Source organism: Phyllobates terribilis, unplaced genomic scaffold (genome assembly GCF_046119375.1).
Source record: "Phyllobates terribilis strain yellow unplaced genomic scaffold, ASM4611937v1 Scaffold_1296__1_contigs__length_332817, whole genome shotgun sequence".
Lineage (NCBI taxonomy): Eukaryota > Metazoa > Chordata > Amphibia > Anura > Dendrobatidae > Phyllobates > Phyllobates terribilis.
This window is the reverse complement of record NW_027364056.1, coordinates 99648-125438: the sequence shown is the minus strand read 5'-3', so window position 1 is coordinate 125438 and position 25791 is coordinate 99648. Positions and strand designations below refer to the sequence as shown.

Genomic DNA, 25791 nt, shown 5'->3' with positions numbered 1-25791 from the left:
TTATGAATGATACACCATCATAACTGGAAAAAGGTGAGCATCCCAAAAATGTGGTCCACGTGTTTGTGACAAATGAGCATTATTAAACTCGACATTAAAAGTTTGTACAGTTACACAATAGGGCTTTGGAGGGAAAATCCAGTGTAGATCAGTATGCTTGCTTTTGGCTGAGGTTTATGACAGTTATAAAAATTCCTTGTTTGGGGGAAGCAAGAGTAGATTTCTATGGAGGTCCCTTCCAAGTGAACAGGGATTGAGATTTAAGACATCTCTGGCTGTCCTGTCAACATTTTTAAAACTAGGACAAAAATACATTTTGCCTGACAGAGGGGAAGAGACTAGAACTCTAGCGCCACCTACAGGAAGTAGCAATCCTAAAAGTCCCCGTCTCATTTTTAGAAGCACCAGATCTGATTCATCCCTTTTCTTTGGCTGTGGGTGAAGAGGAAGCGGAGATCTCGAGGAAGTCCTGAGCGCCCCCTCCGCCCGTCCCTGGCTCCGCTGACACTTCTGCTTTCGGTATGTTCTCAGGCTCATGTTCATCCAGATTCACAACTTCTCCGAACCTCGCCACAAGGTCCAGACAGCAAGGTAAGGGCTACTTCTCTGTGGGGTCCCAGTCCCCACCATAAGAAGGGCATGTGGGGTGCTGAGATCCCTGGATCCCTGCTGGCAACTGTCAGACCCCACTTCTTGTTCCTCTATATTAGAGAGCAGATAATTAGCGGTGCGGTGAGGGAAACTGTGCCATAAAAGCATATGTGTCCAATTCATCCGAGGTTTCACAGAATACAGAAATGCTGGGAATGAGCCCACCATAATGAGGAGCCCCTCATCGGGAACATGAGAGGTTTATCAGGGGAGCGCTACCACCGAGAAACAGTAATATCTAACCTGCAGAGTGCTGACTAGTGTGTGTGTATGCTGTGCATGTGTGTCTAATGTGTGTGTTGTGCATGTGTGTCTAATGTGTGTGCTGTGCATGTGTGTCTAATGTGTGTGCTGTGAATGTGTGTGTGCTGTGAATGTATGTCTAATGTGTGTGCTGTGCATGTGTGTCTAATGTGTGTGCTGTGAATGTGTGTCTAATGTGTGTGCTGAGAATGTGTGTCTAATGTGTGTGCTGTGTCTGCTGAGAATGTGTGTCTAGTGTGTGTGCTGTGCATGTGACATGTGTGTCTAGTGTGTGTGCTGTGCATGTGTGTCTAGTGTGTGTCCTGTGTGTGCTGTGCATGTGTGTCTAGTGTGTGTCCTGTGCATGTGTGTCTAGTGTGTGTCCTGTGTTTGCTGTGCATGTGTGTCTAGTGTGTGTCCTGTGTGTGCTGTGCATGTGTGTCTAGTGTGTGTGCTGTGCATGTGTATCTAGTGTGTGTCCTGTGTATGCTGTGCATGGGTGTCTAGTGTGTGTGCTGTGCATGTGTATCTAGTGTGTGTCCTGTGTATGCTGTGCATGGGTGTCTAGTGTGTGTGCTGTGCATGTGTGTCTAATGTGTGTGCTGTGCGTGCTGAGAATGTGTGTGTGCTGTGTCTGCTGAGAATGTGTGTCTAGTGTGTGTGCTGTGCATGTGTGTCTACTGTGTGTGCTGTGCATGTGTGTTTAGTGTGTGTCCTGTGTGTGCTGTGCATGTGTGTCTAGTGTGTGTGCTGTGCATGCTTGTGTCTAGTGTGTGTCCTGTGTATGCTGTGCATGTGTGTCTAGTGTGTGTGCTGTGCATGTGTGTGTGCTGTGCATGTGTGTCTAATGTGTGTCCTGTGTATGCTGTGCATATGTGTGTGCTGTGCATGTGTGTCTAGTGTGAGTCCTGTGTATGCTGTGCATGTGTGTCTAGTGTGTATGCTGTGCATATGTGTGTGCTGTGCATGTGTGTCTAGTGTGAGTCCTGTGTATGCTGTGCATGTGTGTCTAGTGTGTGTGCTGTGCATGTGTGTCCTGTGTATGCTGTGCATGTGTGTGTGCTGTGCATGTGTGTCTAGTGTGTGTCCTGTGTATGCTGTGCATGTGTGTCTAGTGTGCATGCTGTGCATGTGTGTCTAGTGTGTGCTGTGCATGTGTGTCTAGTGTGTGCTGTGCATGTGTGTCTAGTGTGTGTCCTGTGTATGCTGTGCATGTGTCTGGTGTGTGTGCTGTACATGTGTGTTTAGTGTGTGTGCTGTGTTTGCTGTGCATGTGTGTCTAGTGTGTGTGCTGTGCATGTGTGTCTAGTGTGTGTGCTGTGCATGTGTGTCTAGTGTGTGTCCTGTGTGTGCTGTGCATGTGTGTCTAGTGTGTGTGCTGTGCATGTGTGTCTAGTGTGTGTCTAGTGTGTGTCCTGTGTGTGCTGTGCATGTGTGTCTAGTGTGTGTGCTGTGCCTGTGTGTCTAGTGTGTGTCCTGTGTATGCTGTGCATGTGTGTCTAGTGTGTGTGCTATGCATGTGTGTGTGCTGTGCATGTGCGTCTAATGTGTGCCCTGTGTATGCTGTGCATGTGTGTGTGCTGTGCATGTGTGTCTAGTGTGTGCCCTGTGTATGCTGTGCATGTGTGTCTAGTGTGTGTGCTGTGCATGTGTGTCTAGTGTGTGCCCTGTGTATGCTGTGCATGTGTGTCTAGTGTGTGTGCTGTGCATGTGTGTCCAGTGTGTGTGCTGTGTATGTGTGTCTAGTGTGTGTGCTGTGCATGTGTGTCTAGTGTGTGTTCTGTGCATGTGTGTCTAGTGTGTGTTCTGTGCATGTGTGTCCTGTGTATGCTGTGCATGTGTGTGTTCTGTGCATGTGTGTCTAGTGTGTGTTCTGTGCATGTGTGTCCTGTGTATGCTGTGCATGTGTGTGTGCTGTGCATGTGTGTCTAGTGTGTGCCCTGTTTATGCTGTGCATGTGTGTCTAGTGTGTGTGCTGTGCATGTGTGTCTAGTGTGTGTCCTGTGTATGCTGTGCATGTGTGTCTAGTGTGCATGCTGTGCATGTGTGTCTAGTGTGTGCTGTGCATGTGTGTCTAGTGTGTGCTGTGCATGTGTGTCTAGTGTGTGTCCTGTGTATGCTGTGCATGTGTCTGGTGTGTGTGCTGTGCATGTGTGTTTAGTGTGTGTGCTGTGTTTGCTGTGCATGTGTGTCTAGTGTGTGTGCTGTGCATGTGTGTCTAGTGTGTGTGCTGTGCATGTGTGTCTAGTGTGTGTCCTGTGTGTGCTGTGCATGTGTGTCTAGTGTGTGTGCTGTGCATGTGTGTCTAGTGTGTGTGCTGTGCATGTGTGTCTAGTGTGTGTCCTGTGTCTGCTGTGCATGTGTGTCTAGTGTGTGTGCTGTGCATGTGTGTCTAGTGTGTGTCTAGTGTGTGTCCTGTGTGTGCTGTGCATGTGTGTCTAGTGTGTGTGCTGTGCATGTGTGTCTAGTGTGTGTCCTGTGTATGCTGTGCATGTGTGTCTAGTGTGTGTGCTGTGCATGTGCGTCTAATGTGTGTCCTGTGTATGCTGTGCATGTGTGTGTGCTGTGCATGTGTGTCTAGTGTGTGTCTAGTGTGTGTCCTGTGTGTGCTGTGCATGTGTGTCTAGTGTGTGTGCTGTGCATGTGTGTCTAGTGTGTGTCCTGTGTATGCTGTGCATGTGTGTCTAGTGTGTGTGCTGTGCATGTGTGTCTAATGTGTGTCCTGTGTATGATGTGCATGTGTGTGCTGTGCATGTGTGTCTAGTGTGTGCCCTGTGTGTGCTGTGCATGTGTGTCTAGTGTGTGTGCTGTGCATGTGCGTCTAATGTGTGTCCTGTGTATGCTGTGCATGTGTGTCTAGTGTGTGTTCTGTGCATGTGTGTGTGCTGTGCATGTGTGTCTAGTGTGTGCCCTGTGTATGCTGTGCATGTGTGTCTAGTGTGTGTGCTGTGCATGTGCGTCTAGTGTGTGTCCTGTGTATGCTGTGCATGTGTGTCTAGTGTGTGTGCTGTGCATGTGTGTGTGCTGTGCATGTGTGTCTAGTGTGTGCCCTGTGTATGCTGTGCATGTGTGTCTAGTGTGTGTGCTGTGCATGTGTGTATGCTGTGCATGTGTGTCTAGTGTGTGCCCTGTGTGTGCTGTGCATGTGTGTCTAGTGTGTGTGCTGTGCATGTGCGTCTAATGTGTGTCCTGTGTATGCTGTGCATGTGTGTCTAGTGTGTGTTCTGTGCATGTGTGTCTAATGTGTGTCCTGAGTATGTGTGTCTAGTGTGTGTGCTGTGCATGTGTGTGTGCTGTGCATGTGTGTCTAGTGTGTGCCCTGTGTATGCTGTGCATGTGTGTCTAGTGTGTGTGCTGTGCATGTGCGTCTAATGTGTGTCCTGAGTATGTGTGTCTAGTGTGTGTGCTGTGCATGTGTGTGTGCTGTGCATGTGTGTCTAGTGTGTGTTCTGTGCATGTGTGTGTGCTGTGCATGTGTGTCTAGTGTGTGCCCTGTGTATGCTGTGCATGTGTGTCTAGTGTGTGTGCTGTGCATGTGCGTCTAATGTGTGTCCTGTGTATGCTGTGCATGTGTGTCTAGTGTGTGTGCTGTGCATGTGTGTCTAGTGTGTGTTCTGTGCATGTGTGTCTAGTGTGTGTGCTGTGCATGTGTGTCCAGTGTGTGTGCTGTGCATGTGTGTCCAGTGTGTGTTCTGTGCATGTGTGTCTAGTGTGTGTGCTGTGCATGTGTGTCCAGTGTGTGTTCTGTGCATGTGTGTCCAGTGTGTGTTCTGTGCATGTGTGTCTAGTGTGTGTTCTGTGCATGTGTGTCTAGTGTGTGTTCTGTGCATGTGTGTCTAGTGTGTGTCTAGTGGGTGCTGTGTCAGACCGCCCAAATTTTGAAGAAAAGAAAGAGGGTCAGATCATGTGGCGTGTGTATTGCGCCCGTGGTAACTTTTGGCCATGCGCCTGGCAGGAGGAGTTGTCAGAGGGGCGCTAGCAGTGAGGGACACACAGCAGACGCTCGAGACTGCAGGGCGTAGAATCCAGGACTGTCCACTGTGTCCAGGACAGATGAGTCTAGAGACGGGCGGATGGTTCCTGGGTCTCTGGTCCCCGGCGGGTGGACGTAGGCCGTGAATCTCTCACCTCCCGGAGCCCCCGGCGGCTGCTGATCCCCCCGGGCCGCAGCGACGTCCTCTGTGCGTCCGGCTCATCTCTCGGATTATTTCTTTCTCCTTCATTCGCAGTCGGAGCCGCCAGATCTTTCTCATCTCTATGTGGCGTCACTATACGACATCCGGCGTCTGTGGCCGTGTTCACACGGTGCAGAAATACTGCAGGATCCGCACCAGACTCCACAATAACCATCTTCTCCCTTATTTGATGCGATTCTGGTGCAGATGTGAAGACGCCTTTTTAATGTGTTTTTTATATACAGAAAAGCTTTGATTCTTAATAAAGTTTCTGCAGTTTTTTACCTGCGTTTTTTTTTTTAGGCTCCACAAGAAGACGAGAGAGAAAAAAGCACCAAAACCGCAGCGTTCACCGGCGTTTTCAGACCACAGGGGGCGCCCTTCTCATGAAATCACATCCCCTTTGCTTAGACAGTTAAACAGCAGAATTTTGTGCAAGAGAAGCCACAAAAAACACGCGGCATTTACGCTACATGTGAACAAGGTCTAAATGTCCAAGCAGAGTGGATGTGACTCCATGAGGTCTCCGCTCTCTGAGCTCTGAAGACTCTGCTGAACTCTGCGGTTTTGGAGCATTTTCTCTCTCTGGCTTCTTCTGAAAAAAAAAACACTTTTTGCTGGTTTGTGATCTTTATTATTTAAAAAAAAAAAACACATTAAAAATGACTATTTTTTTCATTATCGATGAAGATTATTGTTATTATTTTTCATAATTAACAAAAAACACCTGCAAAAGTCCCTTAGTCTGTTTCAGTAGGCTCCACAATCAAACCTGTTGTTATAAAGTATTCTAATTTACTGAGATAATGACTTTTGTGTTTTCAATGGCTGAAATAGATCCCTCTGTGTGTAATGACTCTATATAATAGATCGCTCTGTGTGTAATGACTCTATATAATAGATCTCTCTGTGTGTAATGACTCTATATAATAGATCCCTCTGTGTGTAATGACTCTATATAATAGATCCCTCTGTGTGTAATGACTCTATATAATAGATCCCTCTGTGTGTAATGACTCTATATAATAGATCTCTCTGTGTGTAATGACTCTATATAATAGATCCCTCTGTGTGTAATGACTCTATATAATAGATCCCTCTGTGTGTAATGACTCTATATAATAGATCGCTCTGTGTGTAATGACTCTATATAATAGATCCCTCTGTGTGTAATGACTCTATATAATAGATCGCTCTGTGTGTAATGACTCTATATAATAGATCCCTCTGTGTGTAATGACTCTATATAATAGATCCCTCTGTGTGTAATGACTCTATATAATAGATCCCTCTGTGTGTAATGACTCTATATAATAGATCCCTCTGTGTGTAATGACTCTATATAATAGATCCCTCTGGGTGTAATGACTCTATATAATAGATCCCTCTGCCTGTAATGACTCTATATAATAGATCCCTCTGCCTGTAATGACTCTATATAATAGATCCCTCTGTGTGTAATGACTCTATATAATAGATCCCTCTGCCTGTAATGACTCTATATAATAGATCCCTCTGTGTGTAATGACTCTATATAATAGATCCCTCTGTGTGTAATGACTCTATATAATAGATCCCTCTGCCTGTAATGACTCTATATAATAGATCCCTCTGCCTGTAATGACTCTATATAATAGATCCCTCTGTGTGTAATGACTCTATATAATAGATCCCTCTGTGTAATGACTCTATATAATAGATCACTCAGTGTGTAATGACTCTATATAATAGATCGCTCTGTGTGTAATGACTCTATATAATAGATCCCTCTGTGTGTAATGACACTATATAATAGATCACTCTGTGTGTAATGACTCTATATAATAGATCCCTCTGTGTGTAATGACTCTATATAATAGATCCCTCTGTGTATAATGACTCTATATAATAGATCGCGCTGCGTGGAATGATTCTATATAATAGATCCCTCTGTGTGTAATGACTCTATATAATAGATCCCTCTGTGTGTAATGACTCTATATAATAGATCCCTCTGTGTGTAATGACTCTATATAATAGATCGCTCTGTGTGTAATGACTCTATATAATAGATGGCTCTGTGTGTAATGACTCTATATAATAGATCACTCTGTTTGTAATGACTCTATATTATAGATCCCTCTGTGTGTAATGACTCTATATAATAGATCCCTCTGCGTGGAATGACTCTATATAATAGATCCCTCTGTGTGGAATGACTCTATATAATAGATCCCTCTGTGTGGAATGACTCTATATAATAGATCCCTCTGTGTGTAATGACTCTATATAATAGATCCCTCTGTGTGGAATGACTCTATATAATAGACCCCTCTGTGTGGAATGACTCTATATAATAGATCCCTCTGTGTGGAATGACTCTATATAATAGATCCCTCTGCGTGTAATGACTCTATAGAATACATCCCTCTGCGTGTAATGACTCTATAGAATAGATCCCTCTGTGTGTAATGACTCTATATAATAGATCCCTCTGTGTGTAATGACTCTATATAATAGATCCCTCTGTGTGTAATGACTCTATATAATAGATCCCTCTGTGTGTAATGACTCTATATAATAGATCCCTCTGTGTGTAATGACTCTATATAATAGATCCCTCTGTGTGTAATGACTCTATATAATAGATCCCTCTGTGTGTAATGACTCTATATAATAGATTCCTCTGCCTGTAATGACTCTATATAATAGATCCCTCTGCGTGTAATGACTCTATATAATAGATCCCTCTGTGTGTAATGACTCTATATAATAGATCCCTCTGTGTGTAATGACTCTATATAATAGATCCCTCTGCCTGTAATGACTCTATATAATAGATCCCTCTGTGTGTAATGACTCTATATAATAGATCCCTCTGTGTGTAATGACTCTATATAATAGATCCCTCTGCCTGTAATGACTCTATATAATAGATCCCTCTGCCTGTAATGACTCTATATAATAGATCCCTCTGTGTGTAATGACTCTATATAATAGATCCCTCTGTGTGTAATGACTCTATATAATAGATCCCTCTGTGTATAATGACACTATATAATAGATCACTCTGTGTGTAATGACTCTATATAATAGATCACTCAGTGTGTAATGACTCTATATAATAGATCGCTCTGTGTGTAATGACTCTATATAATAGATCCCTCTGTGTGTAATGACACTATATAATAGATCACTCTGTGTGTAATGACTCTATATAATAGATCCCTCTGTGTGTAATGACTCTATATAATAGATCCCTCTGTGTATAATGACACTATATAATAGATCGCGCTGCGTGGAATGATTCTATATAATAGATCCCTCTGTGTGTAATGACTCTATATAATAGATGGCTCTGTGTGTAATGACTCTATATAATAGATCACTCTGTGTGTAATGACTCTATATTATAGATCCCTCTGTGTGTAATGACTCGATATAATAGATCCCTCTGCGTGGAATGACTCTATATAATAGATCCCTCTGTGTGGAATGACTCTATATAATAGATCCCTCTGTGTGGAATGACTCTATATAATAGATCCCTCTGTGTGTAATGACTCTATATAATAGATCCCTCTGTGTGGAATGACTCTATATAATAGACCCCTCTGTGTGGAATGACTCTATATAATAGATCCCTCTGTGTGGAATGACTCTATATAATAGATCCCTCTGCGTGTAATGACTCTATAGAATAGATCCCTCTGCGTGTAATGACTCTATAGAATAGATCCCTCTGCGTGTAATGACTCTATAGAATAGATCCCTCTGCGAGTAATGACTCTATAGAATAGATCCCTCTGCGTGTAATGACTCTATAGAATAGATCCCTCTGCGTGTAATGACTCTATAGAATAGATCCCTCTGCGTGTAATGACTCTATAGAATAGATCCCTCTGCGTGTAATGACTCTATATAATAGATCCCTCTGCCTGTAATGACTCTATATAATAGATCCCTCTGCCTGTAATGACTCTATATAATAGATCCCTCTGCGTGTAATGACTCTATATAATAGATCCCTCTGTGTGTAATGACTATATATAATAGATCCCTCTGTGTGTAATGACTCTATATAATAGATCCCTCTGCGTGTAATGTCTCTACATAATAGATCCCTCTGTGTGTAAGACTCTATATAATAGATCCCTCTGTGTGTAATGACTATATATAGTAGATCCCTCTGTGTGTAATGACTCTATATAATAGATCCCTCTGTGTGTAATGACTCTATATAATAGATCCCTCTGTGTGTAATGACTCTATATAATAGATCGCTCTGTGTGTAATGACTCTTTATAATAGATCCCTCTGTGTGTAATTACTCTATATAATAGATTCCTCTGTGTGTAATGGATCTATATAGTAGATCCCTCTGTGTGTAATGACTCTATATAATAGATTCCTCTGCGAGTAATGACTCTATATAATAGATCCCTCTGTGTGTAATGACTCTATATAATAGATCCCTCTGTGTGTAATGACTCTATATAATAGATCCCTCTGTGTAATGAGTCTATATAATAGATCGCTCTGTGTAATGAGTCTATATAATAGATCCCTCTGTGTGTAATGACTCTATATAATAGATCCCTCAGTGTGTAATGACTATATATAATAGATCACTGTGTGTAATGACTCTATATAATAGATCCCTCTGTGTGTAATGACTCTATATAATAGTTCCCTCTGCGCGTAATGGCTCTATATAATAGATCCCTGTGAGTGTAATGACTCTTTATAATAGATCCCTCTGTGTGTAATGGCTTTATATAATAGATCCCTCTGTGTGTAATGACTCTATATAATAGATCGCGCTGCGTGGAATGACTCTATATAATAGATCCCTCTGTGTGGAATGACTCTATATAATAGATCCCTCTGTGTGGAATGACTCTATATAATAGATCCCTCTGTGTGGAATGACTCTATATAATAGATCCCTCTGTGTGGAATGACTCTATATAATAGATCCCTCTGTGTGGAATGACTCTATATAATAGATCCCTCTGTGTGGAATGACTCTATATAATAGATCCCTCTGTGTGGAATGACTCTATATAATAGATCCCTCTGCATGGAATGACTCTATATAATAGATCCCTCTGTGTGGAATGACTCTATATAATAGATCCCTCTGTGTGTAATGACTCTATATAATAGATCCCTCTGCCTGTAATGACTCTATATAATAGATCCCTCTGTGTGTAATGACTCTATATAATAGATCCCTTTGTGTGTAATGACTCTATATAATAGATCCCTCTGCCTGTAATGACTCTATATAATAGATCCCTCTGCCTGTAATGACTCTATATAATAGATCCCTCTGTGTGTAATGACTCTATATAATAGATCCCTCTGTGTGTAATGACTCTATATAATAGATCCCTCTGTGTATAATGACACTATATAATAGATCACTCTGTGTGTAATGACTCTATATAATAGATCACTCAGTGTGTAATGACTCTATATAATAGATCGCTCTGTGTGTAATGACTCTATATAATAGATCCCTCTGTGTGTAATGACACTATATAATAGATCACTCTGTGTGTAATGACTCTATATAATAGATCCCTCTGTGTGTAATGACTCTATATAATAGATCCCTCTGTGTATAATGACTCTATATAATAGATCGCGCTGCGTGGAATGATTCTATATAATAGATCCCTCTGTGTGTAATGACTCTATATAATAGATCGCTCTGTGTGTAATGACTCTATATAATAGATGGCTCTGTGTGTAATGACTCTATATAATAGATCACTGTGTGGAATGACTCTATATAATAGATCCCTCTGTGTGGAATGACTCTATATAATAGATCCCTCTGCGTGGAATGACTCTATATAATAGATCCCTCTGTGTGGAATGACTCTATATAATAGATCCCTCTGTGTGTAATGACTCTATATAATAGATCCCTCTGTGTGGAATGACTCTTTATAATAGACCCCTCTGTGTGGAATGACTCTATATAATAGATCCCTCTGTGTGGAATGACTCTATATAATAGATCCCTTTGCGTGTAATGCCTCTATAGAATAGATCCCTCTGCGTGTAATGACTCTATAGAATAGATCCCTCTGCGTGTAATGACTCTATAGAATAGATCCCTCTGCGAGTAATGACTCTATAGAATAGATCCCTCTGCGTGTAATGACTCTATAGAATAGATCCCTCTGCGTGTAATGACTCTATAGAATAGATCCCTCTGCGTGTAATGACTCTATATAATAGATCCCTCTGCGTGTAATGACTCTACATAATATATCCCTCTGCCTGTAATGACTCTATATAATAGATCCCTCTGCCTGTAATGACTCTATATAATAGATCCCTCTGCGTGTAATGACTCTATATAATAGATCCCTCTGTGTGTAATGACTATATATAATAGATCCCTCTGTGTGTAATGACTCTATATAATAGATCCCTCTGCGTGTAATGTCTCTATATAATAGATCCCTCTGTGTGTAAGACTCTATATAATAGATCCCTCTGTGTGTAATGACTATATATAGTAGATCCCTCTGTGTGTAATGACTCTATATAATAGATCCCTCTGTGTGTAATGACTCTATATAATAGATCCCTCTGTGTGTAATGACTCTATATAATAGATCGCTCTGTGTGTAATGACTCTTTATAATAGATCCCTCTGTGTGTAATTACTCTATATAATAGATTCCTCTGTGTGTAATGGCTCTATATAGTAGATCCCTCTGTGTGTAATGACTCTATATAATAGATTCCTCTGCGAGTAATGACTCTATATAATAGATCCCTCTGTGTGTAATGACTCTATATAATAGATCCCTCTGTGTGTAATGACTCTATATAATAGATCCCTCTGTGTAATGAGTCTATATAATAGATCCCTCTGTGTGTAATGACTCTATATAATAGATCCCTCTGTGTGTAATGACTCTATATAATAGCTCCTTCTGTCTGTAATGACTCTATATAATAGATCACTGTGTGTAATGACTCTATATAATAGATCCCTCTGTGTGTAATGACTCTACATAATAGATCCCTCTGCGTGTAATGGCTCTATATAATAGATCCCTGTGAGTGTAATGACACTTTATAATAGATCCCTCTGTGTGTAATGGCTTTATATAATAGATCCCTCTGTGTGTAATGACTCTATATAATAGATCGCGCTGCGTGGAATGACTCTATATAATAGATCCCTCTGTGTGGAATGACTCTATATGATAGATTCCTCTGTGTGGAATGACTCTATATAATAGATCCCTCTGTGTGGAATGACTCTATATAATAGATCCCTCTGTGTGGAATGACTCTATATAATAGATCCCTCTGTGTGGAATGACTCTATATAATAGATCCCTCTGTGTGGAATGACTCTATATAATAGATCCCTCTGCGTGGAATGACTCTATATAATAGATCCCTCTGTGTGGAATGACTCTATATAATAGATCCCTCTGCGTGGAATGACTCTATATAATAGATCCCTCTGTGTGGAATGACTCTATATAATAGATCCCTCTGTGTGGAATGACTCTATATAATAGATCCCTCTGCGTGGAATGACTCTATATAATAGATCCCTCTGTGTGGAATGACTCTATATAATAGATCCCTCTGCGTGTAATGACTCTATATAATAGATCCCTCTGTGTGTAATGACTCTATATAATAGATCCCTCTGTGTGTGTAATGACTCTATATTTTAGATCCCTCTGTGTGTAATGACTCTATATAATAGATCCCTCTGTGTGTAATGACTCTATATAATAGATCCCTCTGTGTGTAATGACTCTATATAATAGATCCCTCTGCATGTAATGACTCTATATAATAGATCCCTCTGCGTGTAATGACTCTATATAATAGATCCCTCTGCGTGTAATGACTCTGTATAATGGATCCCTCTGCTTGTAATGACTCTATATAATGGATCCCTCTGCGTGTAATGACTCTATATAATAGATCCCTCTGCGTGTAATGACTCTATATAATAGATCCCTCTGCGTGTAATGACTCTATATAATAGATCCCTCTGCCTGTAATGACTCTATATAATAGATCCCTCTGCGTGTAATGACTCTATATAATAGATCCCTCTGCGTGTAATGACTCTATATAATAGATCCCTCTGCGTGTTATGACTCTATATAATAGATCCCTCTGCGTGTAATGACTCTATAGAATAGATCCCTCTGCGTGTAGTGACTCTATAGAATAGATCCCTCTGCGTGTAATGACTCTATATAATAGATCCCTCTGCGTGTAACGACTCTATATAATAGATCGCGCTGCGTGGAATGACTCTTTATAATAGATCCCTCTGTGTGTAATGGCTCTATATAATGGATCCCTCTGTGTGTAATGACTCTATATAATAGATCGCGCTGCGTGGAATGATTCTATATAATAGATCCCTCTGTGTGTAATGACTCTATATAATAGATCGCGCTGCGTGGAATGACTCTATATAATAGATCCCTCTGTGTGGAATGACTCTATATAATAGATCCCTCTGTGTGGAATGACTCTATATAATAGATCCCTCTGTGTGGAATGACTCTATATAATAGATCCCTCTGTGTGGAATGACTCTATATAATAGACCCCTCTGTGTGGAATGACTCTATATAATAGATCCCTCTGTGTGTAATGACTCTATAGAATAGATCCCTCTGCGTGTAATGACTCTATAGAATAGATCCCTCTGCGTGTAATGACTCTATATAATAGATCCCTCTGTGTGTAATGACTCTATAGAATAGATCCCTCTGCGTGTAATGACTCCATAGAATAGATCCCTCTGCGTGTAATGACTCTATAGAATAGATCCCTCTGCGTGTAATGACTCTATAGAATAGATCCCTCTGCGTGTAATGACTCTATATAATAGATCCCTCTGCGTGTAATGACTCTATATAATAGATCCCTCTGCGTGTAATGACTCTATATAATAGATCCCTTGCGTGTAATGACTCTATATAATAGATCCCTCTGCGTGTAATGACTCTATATAATAGATCCCTCTGCGTGTAATGACTCTATATAATGGATCCCTCTGTGTGTAATGACTCTATATAATAGATTCCTCTGCGTGTAATGACTCTATATAATAGATCCCTCTGTGTGTAATGACTATATATAATAGATCCCTCTGTGTGTAATGACTCTATATAATAGATCCCTCTGTGTGTAATGACTCTATATAATAGATCCCTCTGTGTGTAATGACTATATATAATAGATCCCTCTGTGTGTAATGACTCTATATAATAGATCCCTCTGTGTCTAATGACTCTATATAATAGATCCCTCTGTGTGTAATGACTCTATATAATAGATCCCTCTGTGTGTAATGACTCTATATAATAGATCGCTCTGTGTGTAATGACTCTATATAATAGATCCCTCTGTGTGTAATGACTCTATATAATAGATCCCTCTGTGTGTAATGACTCTATATAATAGATCCCTCTGTGTGTAATGACTCTATATAATAGATCCCTCTGCGTGTAATGACTCTATAGAATAGATCCCTCTGCGTGTAATGACTCTATAGAATAGATCCCTCTCTGTGTAATGACTCTATATAATAGATCCCTCTGGGTGTAATGACTCTATATAATAGATCCCTCTGCGTGTAATGACTCTATATAATAGATCCCTCTGTGTGTAATGTCTCTATATAATAGATCCCTCTGTGTGTAATGACTCTATATAATAGATCCCTCTGTGTGTAATGACTCTATATAATAGATCCCTCTGTGTGTAATTACTCTATATAATAGATCACTCTGTGTGTAATGACTCTATATAATAATAGATCCCTCTGTGTGTAATGACTCTATATAATAGATCCCTCTGTGTGTAATGACTCTATATAATAGATCGCTCTGTGTGTAATGACTCTATATAATAGATCCCTCTGTGTGTAATGACTCTATATAATAGATTCCTCTGTGTGTAATGGCTCTATATAGTAGATCCCTCTGTGTGTAATGACTCTATATAATAGATCCCTCTGTGTGTAATGACTCTATATAATAGATTCCTCTGCGTGTAATGACTCTATATAATAGATCCTTCTGTGTGTAATGACTCTATATAATAGATCCCTCTGTGTGTAATGACTCTATATAATAGATCCCTCTGTGTAATGAGTCTATATAATAGATCCCTCTGTGTGTAATGACTCTATATAATAGATCCCTCTGTGTGTAATGACTCTATATAATAGCTCCCTCTGTCTGTAATGACTCTATATAATAGATCCCTCTGTGTGTAATGACTCTATATAATAGATCCCTCTGTGTGTAATGACTCTATGTAATAGATCACTGTGTGTAATGACTCTATATAATAGATCCCTCTGTGTGTAATGACTCTATATAATAGATCGCTCTGTGTGTAATGACTCTATATAATAGATCCCTCTGTGTGTAATGACTCTATATAATAGATCCCTCTGTGTGTAATGACTCTATATAATAGATCACTCTGTGTGTAATGACTCTATATAATAGATCCCTCTGCGTGTAATGACTCTATATAATAGATCCCTCTGTGTGTAATGACTCTATATAGTAGATCACTCTGTGTGTAATGACTCTATATAATAGATCCCTCTGTGCGTAATGACTCTATATAATAGATCCCTCTGTGTGTAATTACTCCATAGAATAGATCCCTCTGCGTGTAATGCCTCTATAGAATAGATTCCTCTCTGTGTAATGACTCTATATAATAGATCCCTCTGGGTGTAATGACTCTATATAATAGATCCCTCTGCGTGTAATGACTCTATATAATAGATCCCTCTGTGTGTAATGTCTCTATATAATAGATCCCTCTGTGTGTAATGACTCTATATAATAGATCCCTCTGTGTGTAATGACTCTATATAATAGATCCCTCTGTGTGTAATTACTCTATATAATAGATCACTCTGTGTGTAATGACTCTATATAATAATAGATCCCTCTGTGTGTAATGACTCTATATAATAGATCCCTCTGTGTGTAATGACTCTATATAATAGATTGCTCTGTGTGTAATGACTCTATATAATAGATTCCTCTGTGTGTAATGGCTCTATATAGTAGATCCCTCTGTGTGTAATGACTCTATATAATAGATTCCTCTGCGTGTAATGACTCTATATAATAGATCCTTCTGTGTGTAATGACTCTATATAATAGATCCCTCTGTGTGTAATGACTCTATATAATAGATCCCTCTGTGTAATAAGTCTATATAATAGATCCCTCTGTGTGTAATGACTGTATATAATAGATCCCTCTGTGTGTAATGACTCTATATAATAGCTCCCTCTGTCTGTAATGACTCTATATAATAGATCACTGTGTGTAATGACTCTATATAATAGATCCCTCTGTGTGTAATGACTCTATATAATAGATCGCTCTGTGTGTAATGACTCTATATAATAGATCCCTCTGTGTGTAATGACTCTATATAATAGATCCCTCTGTGTAATGACTCTATATAATAGATCACTCTGTGTGTAATGACTCTATATAATAGATCCCTCTGTGTGTAATGACTCTATATAATATATCACTCTGTGTGTAATGACTCTATATAATAGATCCCTCTGCGTGTAATGACTCTATATAATAGATCACTCTGTGTGTAATGACTCTATATAATAGATCTCTCTGCATGTAATGACTCTATATAATAGATCACTCTGTGTGTAATGACTCTATATAATAGATCACTCTGTGTGTAATGACTCTATATAATAGATCCCTCTGCGTGTAATGACTCTATATAATAGATCACTCTGTGTGTAATGACTCTATATAATAGATCTCTCTGCGTGTAATGACTCTATATAATAGATCACTCTGTGTGTAATGACTCTATATAATAGATCCTTCTGTCTGTAATGACTCTATATAATAGATCCCTCTGCGTGTAATGACTCTATATAATAGATCCCTCTGTGTGTAATGACTCTATATAATAGATCCCTCTGTGTGTAATGACTCTATATAATAGATCCCTCTGTGTGTAATGACTCTATATAATAGATCCCTCTGCGTGTAATGACTGTATATAATAGATCCCTCTGTGTGTAATGACTCTATATAATAGATCGCTCTGTGTGTAATGACTCTATATTGTAGATCGCTCTGTGTGTAATGACTCTATATAATAGATCCCTCTGTGTGTAATGACTCTATATAATAGATCACTCTGTGTGTAATGACTCTATATAATAGATCTCTCTGCGTGTAATGACTCTATATAATAGATCACTCTGTGTGTAATGACTCTATATAATAGATCCTTCTGTCTGTAATGACTCTATATAATAGATCCCTCTGCGTGTAATGACTCTATATAATATATCACTCTGTGTGCAATGACTCTATATAATAGATCCCTGTGTGTAATGACTCTATATAATAGATCACTCTGTGTGTAATGACTCTATATAATAGATCCCTCTGTGTGTAATGACTGTATATAATAGATCCCTCTGCGTGTAATGACTCTATATAATAGATCACTCTGTGTGTAATAACTCTATTTAATAGATCCCTGTGTGTAATGACTCTATATAATAGATCACTCTGTGTGTAATGACTCTATATAATAGATCCCTCTGTGTGTAATGACTATATGTAATAGATCCCTCTGTGTGTAATGACTCTATATAATAGATCCCTCTGTGTGTAATGACTCTATATAATAGATCCTTCTGTCTGTAATGACTCTATATAATAGATCCCTCTGCGTGTAATGACTCTATATAATATATCACTCTGTGTGCAATGACTCTATATAATAGATCCCTGTGTGTAATGACTCTATATAATAGATCACTCTGTGTGTAATGACTCTATATAATAGATCCCTCTGTGTGTAATGACTGTATATAATAGATCCCTCTGCGTGTAATGACTCTATATAATAGATCACTCTGTGTGTAATAACTCTATTTAATAGATCCCTGTGTGTAATGACTCTATATAATAGATCACTCTGTGTGTAATGACTCTATATAATAGATCCCTCTGTGTGTAATGACTATATATAATAGATCCCTCTGTGTGTAATGACTCTATATAATAGATCCCTCTGTGTGTAATGACTCTATATAATAGATCCCTCTGTGTGTAATGACTCTATATAATAGATCCCTCTGTGTGTAATGACTCTATATAATAGATCGCTCTGTGTGTAATGTCTCTATATAATAGATCCCTCTGTGTGTAATGACTCTATATAATAGATCCCTCTGTGTGTAATGACTCTATATAATAGATCCCTCTGCGTATAATTACTCTATAGAATAGATCCCTCTGCGTGTAATGACTCTATATAATAGATCCCTCTCTGTGTAATGACTCTATATAATAGATCCCTCTGGGTGTAATGACTCTATATAATAGATCCCTCTGCGTGTAATGACTCTATATAATAGATCCCTCTGTGTGTAATGTCTCTATATAATAGATCCCTCTGTGTGTAATGACTCTATATTATAGATCCCTCTGTGTGTAATGACTCTATATAATAGATCCCTCTGTGTGTAATTACTCTATATAATAGATCACTCTGTGTGTAATGACTCTATATAATAATAGATCCCTCTGTGTGTAATGACTCTATATAATAGATCCCTCTGTGTGTAATGACTCTATATAATAGATCGCTCTGTGTGTAATGACTCTATATAATAGATCCCTCTGTGTGTAATGACTCTATATAATAGATTCCTCTGTGTGTAATGGCTCTATATAGTAGATCCCTCTGTGTGTAATGACTCTATATAATAGATTCCTCTGCGTGTAATGACTCTATATAATAGATCCTTCTGTGTGTAATGACTCTATATAATAGATCCCTCTGTGTGTAATGACTCTATATAATAGATCCCTCTGTGTAATGAGTCTATATAATAGATCCCTCTGTGTGTAATGACTCTATATAATAGATCCCTCTGTGTGTAATGACTCTATATAATAGCTCCCTCTGTCTGTAATGACTCTATATAATAGATCCCTCTGTGTGTAATGACTCTATATAATAGATCCCTCTGTGTGTAATGACTCTATATAATAGATCACTGTGTGTAATGACTCTATATAATAGATCCCTCTGTGTGTAATGACTGTATATAATAGATCGCTCTGTGTGTAATGACTCTATATAATAGATCCCTCTGTGTGTAATGACTCTATATAATAGATCCCTCTGTGTGTAATGACTCTATATAATAGATCACTCTGTGTCTAATGACTCTATGTAATAGATCCCTCTGCGTGTAATGACTCTATATAGTAGATCCCTCTGTGTGTAATGACTCTATATAATAGATCACTCTGTGTGTAATGACTCTATATAATAGATCCCTCTGTGCGTAATGACTCTATATAATAGATCCCTCTGTGTGTAATTACTCTATAGAATAGATCCCTCTGCGTGTAATGACTCTATATAATAGATCCCTCTCTGTGTAATGACTCTATATAATAGATCCCTCTGGGTGTAATGACTCTATATAATAGATCCCTCTGCGTGTAATGACTCTATATAATAGATCCCTCTGTGTGTAATGTCTCTATATAATAGATCCCTCTGTGTGTAATGACTCAATATAATAGATCCCTCTGTGTGTAATGACTCTATATAATAGATCCCTCTGTGTGTAATTACTCTATATAATAGATCACTCTGTGTGTAATGACTCTATATAATAATAGATCCCTCTGTGTGTAATGACTCTATATAATAGATCCCTCTGTGTGTAATGACTCTATATAATAGATCGCTCTGTGTGTAATTACTCTATATAATAGATCCCTCTGTGTGTAATGACTCTATATAATAGATTCCTCTGTGTGTAATGGCTCTATATAGTAGATCCCTCTGTGTGTAATGACTCTATATAATAGATTCCTCTGCGTGTAATGACTCTATATAATAGATCCTTCTGTGTGTAATGACTCTATATAATAGATCCCTCTGTGTGTAATGACTCTATATAATAGATCCCTCTCTGTAATGAGTCTATATAATAGATCCCTCTGTGTGTAATGACTCTATATAGTAGATCACTCTGTGTGTAATGACTCTATATAATAGATCCCTCTGTGTGTAATGACTCTATATAATAGATCCTTCTGCGTGTAATGACTATATAATAGATCCCTCTGCGTTTAATGACTCTATATAATAGCTCCCTCTGTCTGTAATGACTCTATATAATAGATCACTGTGTGTAATGACTCTATATAATAGATCACTCTGTGTGTAATGACTCTATATAATAGATCGCTCTGTGTGTAATGACTCTATATAATAGATCCCTCTGTGTGTAATGACTCTATATAGTAGATCCCTCTGTGTGTAATGACTCTATATAATAGATCACTCTGTGTGTAATGACTCTATATAATAGATCCCTCTGCGTGTAATGACTCTATATAATAGATCCCTCTGTGTGTAATGACTCTATATAATAGATCACTCTGTGTGTAATGACTTTATATAATAGATCCCTCTGCGTGTAGTGACTCTATATAATAGATCACTCTGTGTGTAATGACTCTATATAATAGATCTCTCTGCGTGTAATGACTCTATATAATAGATCACTCTGTGTGTAATGACTCTATATAATAGATCCTTCTGTCTGTAATGACTCTATATAATAGATCACTCTGTGTGTAATGACTCTATATAATAGATCCCTCTGCGTGTAATGACTCTATATAATATATCACTCTGTGTGCAATGACTCTATATAATAGATCCCTGTGTGTAATGACTCTATATAATAGATCACTCTGTGTGTAATAACTCTATTTAATAGATCCCTGTGTGTAATGACTCTATATAATAGATCACTCTGTGTGTAATGACTCTATATAATAGATCACTCTGTGTGTAATGACTCTATATAATAGATCCCTCTGTGTGTAATGACTCTATATAATAGATCCCTCTGCGTATAATTACTCTATAGAATAGATCCCTCTGTGTGTAATGACTCTATATTATAGATCACTCTGTGTGTAATGACTCTATATAATAGATCACTCTGTGTGTAATGACTCTATATAATAGATCCCTCTGCGTGTAATGACTCTATATAATAGATCACTCTGTGTGTAATGACTCTATATAATAGATCCCTGTGTGTAATGACTCTATATAATAGATCACTCTGTGTGTAATGACTCTATATAATAGATCCCTCTGTGTGTAATGACTGTATATAATAGATCCCTCTGCGTGTAATGACTCTATATATTAGATCACTCTGTGTGTAATGACTCTATATAATAGATCCCTGTGTGTAATTACTCTATATAATAGATCACTCTGTGTGTAATGACTCTATATAATAGATCACTCTGTGTGTAATGACTCTATATAATAGATCACTCTGTGTGTAATGACTCTATATAATAGATCCCTCTGTGTGTAATGACTCTATATAATAGATCCCTCTGCGTGTAATGATGCAATATAATAGATCGCTCTGTGTGTAATGACTCTATATAATAGATCCCTCTGTGTATAATGACTCTATATAATAGATCACTGTGTGTAATGACTCTATATAATAGATCCCTCTGCGTGTAATGACTCTATATAATAGATCCCTCTGTGTGTAATGACTCTATATAATAGATCACTCTGTGTGTAATGACTCTATATAATAGATCCCTCTGCGTGTAATGACTCTATATAATAGATCACTCTGTGTGTAATGACTCTATATAATAGATCCTTCTGTCTGTAATGACTCTATATAATAGATCACTCTGTGTGTAATGACTCTATATAATAGATCCCTCTGCGTGTAATGACTCTATATAATAGATCACTCTGTGTGTAATGACTCTATATAATAGATCCCTGTGTGTAATGACTCTATATAATAGATCACTCTGTGTAATGACTCTATATAATAGATCCCTCTGTGTGTAATGACTGTATATAATAGATCCCTCTGCGTGTAATGACTCTATATAATAGATCACTCTGTGTGTAATGACTCTATATAATAGATCCCTCTGTGTGTAATGACTGTATATAATAGATCCCTCTGCGTGTAATGACTCTATATAATAGATCACTCTGTGTGTAATGACTCTATATAATAGATCCCTGTGTGTAATGACTCTATATAATAGATCACTCTGTGTGTAATGACTCTATATAATAGATCACTCTGTGTGTAATGACTCTATATAATAGATCCCTCTGTGTGTAATGACTCTATATAATAGATCACTCTGTGTGTAATGACTCTATATAATAGATCACTCTGTGTGTAATGACTCTATATAATAGATCCCTCTGTGTGTAATGACTCTATATAATAGATCACTCTGTGTGTAATGACTCTCTATAATAGATCCCTCTGTCTGTAATGACTATATAATAGATCACTCTGTGTGTAATGACTCTATATAATAGATCCCTCTGTGTGTAATGACTCTATATAATAGATCACTCTGTGTGTAATGACTCTATATAATAGATCCCTCTGCGTGTAATGACTCTATATAATAGATCCCTCTGTGTGTAATGACTCTATATAATAGATCCCTCTGTGTGTAATGACTCTATATAATAGATCCCTCTGTGTGTAATGACTCTATATAATAGATCCCTCTGTGTGTAATGACTCTATATAATATAGCAGCTTCACTTTTGTATTGAAGAATTGAAATAAATTCACTTTTTGATGATACTCTAATTTATTGAGATCCCCCTGTATATAGAGTTTACACTCACACACACATATATATATATATATATATATATATACATATATATATATATATATACTGCACAGTCCCCATAGACAGATAATTGTGCACACGTTGCCGTCACACTGGTACCATGCTAATCCGTGCCGTTTATTCTTCCAGGTGGCAGCATGTTCCCCGGAGCTGCGCCCTTCTTCTTCTGCATCATCATCCTCTCCCTTCCCTTATGTCAGTCGCAGAGCTGCCAAGCTCGAATGCCAGGGCTACCGGGAATCCCTGGAACGCCTGGTGCTGATGGGCAGGACGGAGGCAATGGGGAGAAGGGAGACCAGGGTAAGTCAGTGGTGCAGGGCGGGATTCTGGGGTGACGTCCCCTCCTGATCTAATGTCTCCTCTGCATCAGGACCTCCTGGAACTTTCATTGACTGGAAAGAAGAAGAATACAGAGGAGATATGGGTCAGCCCGGAAACCCCGGAAAAGTGGGGCCAAAAGGGCCAACGGGTCCTCCAGGTCATTCAGGACCCAGAGGTCTAAAAGGCCTAAAAGGAGAATCTGGAGTCTACAAGACGGAGGTGCAGTCTGCTTTCTCAGTGAAGAAGACCACGATGGGGAATCCACGAAAGGATCAGCCCATTCGCTTTGATACAGAGATCATCAACATAAGTAATCAGTATGATGTCCGCACTGGAAAGTTCACCTGTAAGTACCCTGGCCTCTACTACTTCACATACCACGCCTCGTCCAGGGGACACCTCTGCATCCACATCGTCAAAGGCCGATTCAACCCCAACGCTAACGTCAGTGACAAGGAAACGGTGGTCCTCTTCTGTGACCAGGTCCTCAACGTCTTCCAGACCACCACTGGTAGCGTTGTTCTGAAGGTCAGCAAGGATGAGTCTGTGTGGCTGGAGCCCACTGAGAAGAACCACCTGCTGGGCACCGAAGGGGCAGACACTATATTCTCCGGCTTTCTGCTCTTCCCAGAGTCATAAGATTGACAAGGAGGAAGTCTTCTGATTCTCTACTGCCAAAGAACTAAGCAATCTGCATTGCTACTGTCATGTGAGCGCCAACTGCTTGCGCCTGCCTTTACACTTATACCATTTACTGCGTACCCCTCCTCTTCCCTCCAAGGCTCCAGTGTCCGTGCTCCACCCATGTGAGCCCCAGGCTCCGGACACATACAGGGCACTGGACTACATACATGTGACCCGTCCTGTCTGTATGACCCCATCATCCGGTGTCCATACTCCACCCATCATCTGACCTCCGTCCTGTCTGTATGACCCCATCATCCAGTGTCCATACTCCACCCATCACGTGAGCTCCATCCTGTCTGTATTACCCCATCATCCAGTGTCCGTACTCCACCCATCACATGAGCTCCGTCCTGTCTGTATGACCCCATCATCCAGTGTCCATACTCCACCCATCACATGAGCTCCGTCCTGTCTGTATGACCCCATCATCCAGTGTCCATACACCACCAATCACATGAGCTCCGTCCTGTCTGTATGACCCCATCATCCGGTGTCCATACTCCACCCATCACATGAGCTCCGTCCTGTCTGTATGACCCCATCATCCAGTGTCCGTACTCCACCCATCACATGAGCTCCGTCCTGTCTGTATGACCCCATCATCCGGTGTCCATACTCCACCTATCATGTGAGCTCCGTCCTGTCTGTATGACCCCATCATCCGGTGTCCATACTCCACCCATCACATGAGCTCCGTCCTGTCTGTATGACCCCATCATCCAGTGTCCATACTCCACCCATCACATGAGCTCCGTCCTGTCTGTATGACCCCATCATCCAGTGTCCATACTCCACCTATCATGTGAGCTCCATCCTGTCTGTATGACCCCATCATCCGGTGTCCATACTCCACCCATCACATGAGCACCGTCCTGTCTGTATGACCCCATCATCCGGTGTCCATACTCCACCCATCACATGAGCTCCATCCTGTCTGTATGACCCCATCATCCGGTGTCCATACTCCACCTATCATGTGAGCCCCGCGCTTCATGGGCAATGACCAGGATGTCGCAGCTTAATATTGTAAATAAAATCTGTCTGCATCCTAAGTGTAATTCCTCCAGTCCGGCCGCGGTCTGAGTGTGATTCCTCCATCTCTTTCGCGGTCTGAGTGTAATTCCACCAGTCTGGCCGCGGTCTGAGTGTAATTCCTCCAGTCCGGCCGCGGTCTGAGTGTGATTCCTCCATCTCTTTCGCGGTCTGAGTGTAATTCCACCAGTCTGGCCGCGGTCTGAGTGTAATTCCTCCAGTCCGGCCGCGGTCTGAGTGTGATTCCTCCAGTCCGGCTGCGGTCTGAGTGTAATTCCTCCAGTCCGGCTGCGGTCTGAGTGTGATTCCTCCATCTCTTTCGCGGTCTGAGTGTAATTCCTCCAGTCTGGCCGCGGTCTGAGTGTGATTCCTCCAGTCCGGCCGCGGTCTGAGTGTGATTCCTCCAGTCCGGCCGCGGTCTGAGTGTGATTCCTCCAGTCCGGCCGCGGTCTGAGTGTGATTCCTCCAGTCTGGCCGCAGTCTGAGTGTAATTCCACCAGTCTGGCCGCAGTCTGAGTGTAATTCCTCCAGTCTGGCCGCGGTCTGAGTGTAATTCCTCCAGTCCAGCCGCAGTCTGAGTGTAATTCCTCCAGTCTGGCCGCGGTCTGAGTGTAATTCCTCCAGTCTGGCCGCGGTCTGAGTGTGATTCCTCCAGTCCGGCCGCGGTCTGAGTGTGATTCCTCCAGTCTGGCCGCGGTCTGAGTGTGATTCCTCCAGTCCGGCCGCGGTCTGAGTGTGATTCCTCCAGTCCGGCCGCGGTCTGAGTGTGATTCCTCCAGTCTGGCCGCAGTCTGAGTGTAATTCCACCAGTCTGGCCGCAGTCTGAGTGTAATTCCTCCAGTCTGGCCGCGGTCTGAGTGTAATTCCTCCAGTCTGGCCGCGGTCTGAGTGTG

At 40.2% G+C, this 25791-nt stretch overlaps 1 protein-coding gene across 1 annotated transcript; it reads left to right on the top strand.

Moving 5' to 3' along the window:
• Positions 1–413: 413 nt before the first annotated feature.
• On the top strand, positions 414–24918 carry LOC141244073 (complement C1q subcomponent subunit B-like). Its single transcript, XM_073668971.1, has 3 exons — positions 414–591; positions 22988–23158; positions 23229–24918. The coding sequence occupies exons 1-3, from the start codon at positions 522–524 to the stop codon at positions 23816–23818; spliced, it is 831 nt and encodes a 276-aa protein (XP_073525072.1). The 5' UTR covers positions 414–521; the 3' UTR covers positions 23819–24918.
• Positions 24919–25791: the final 873 nt, after the last annotated feature.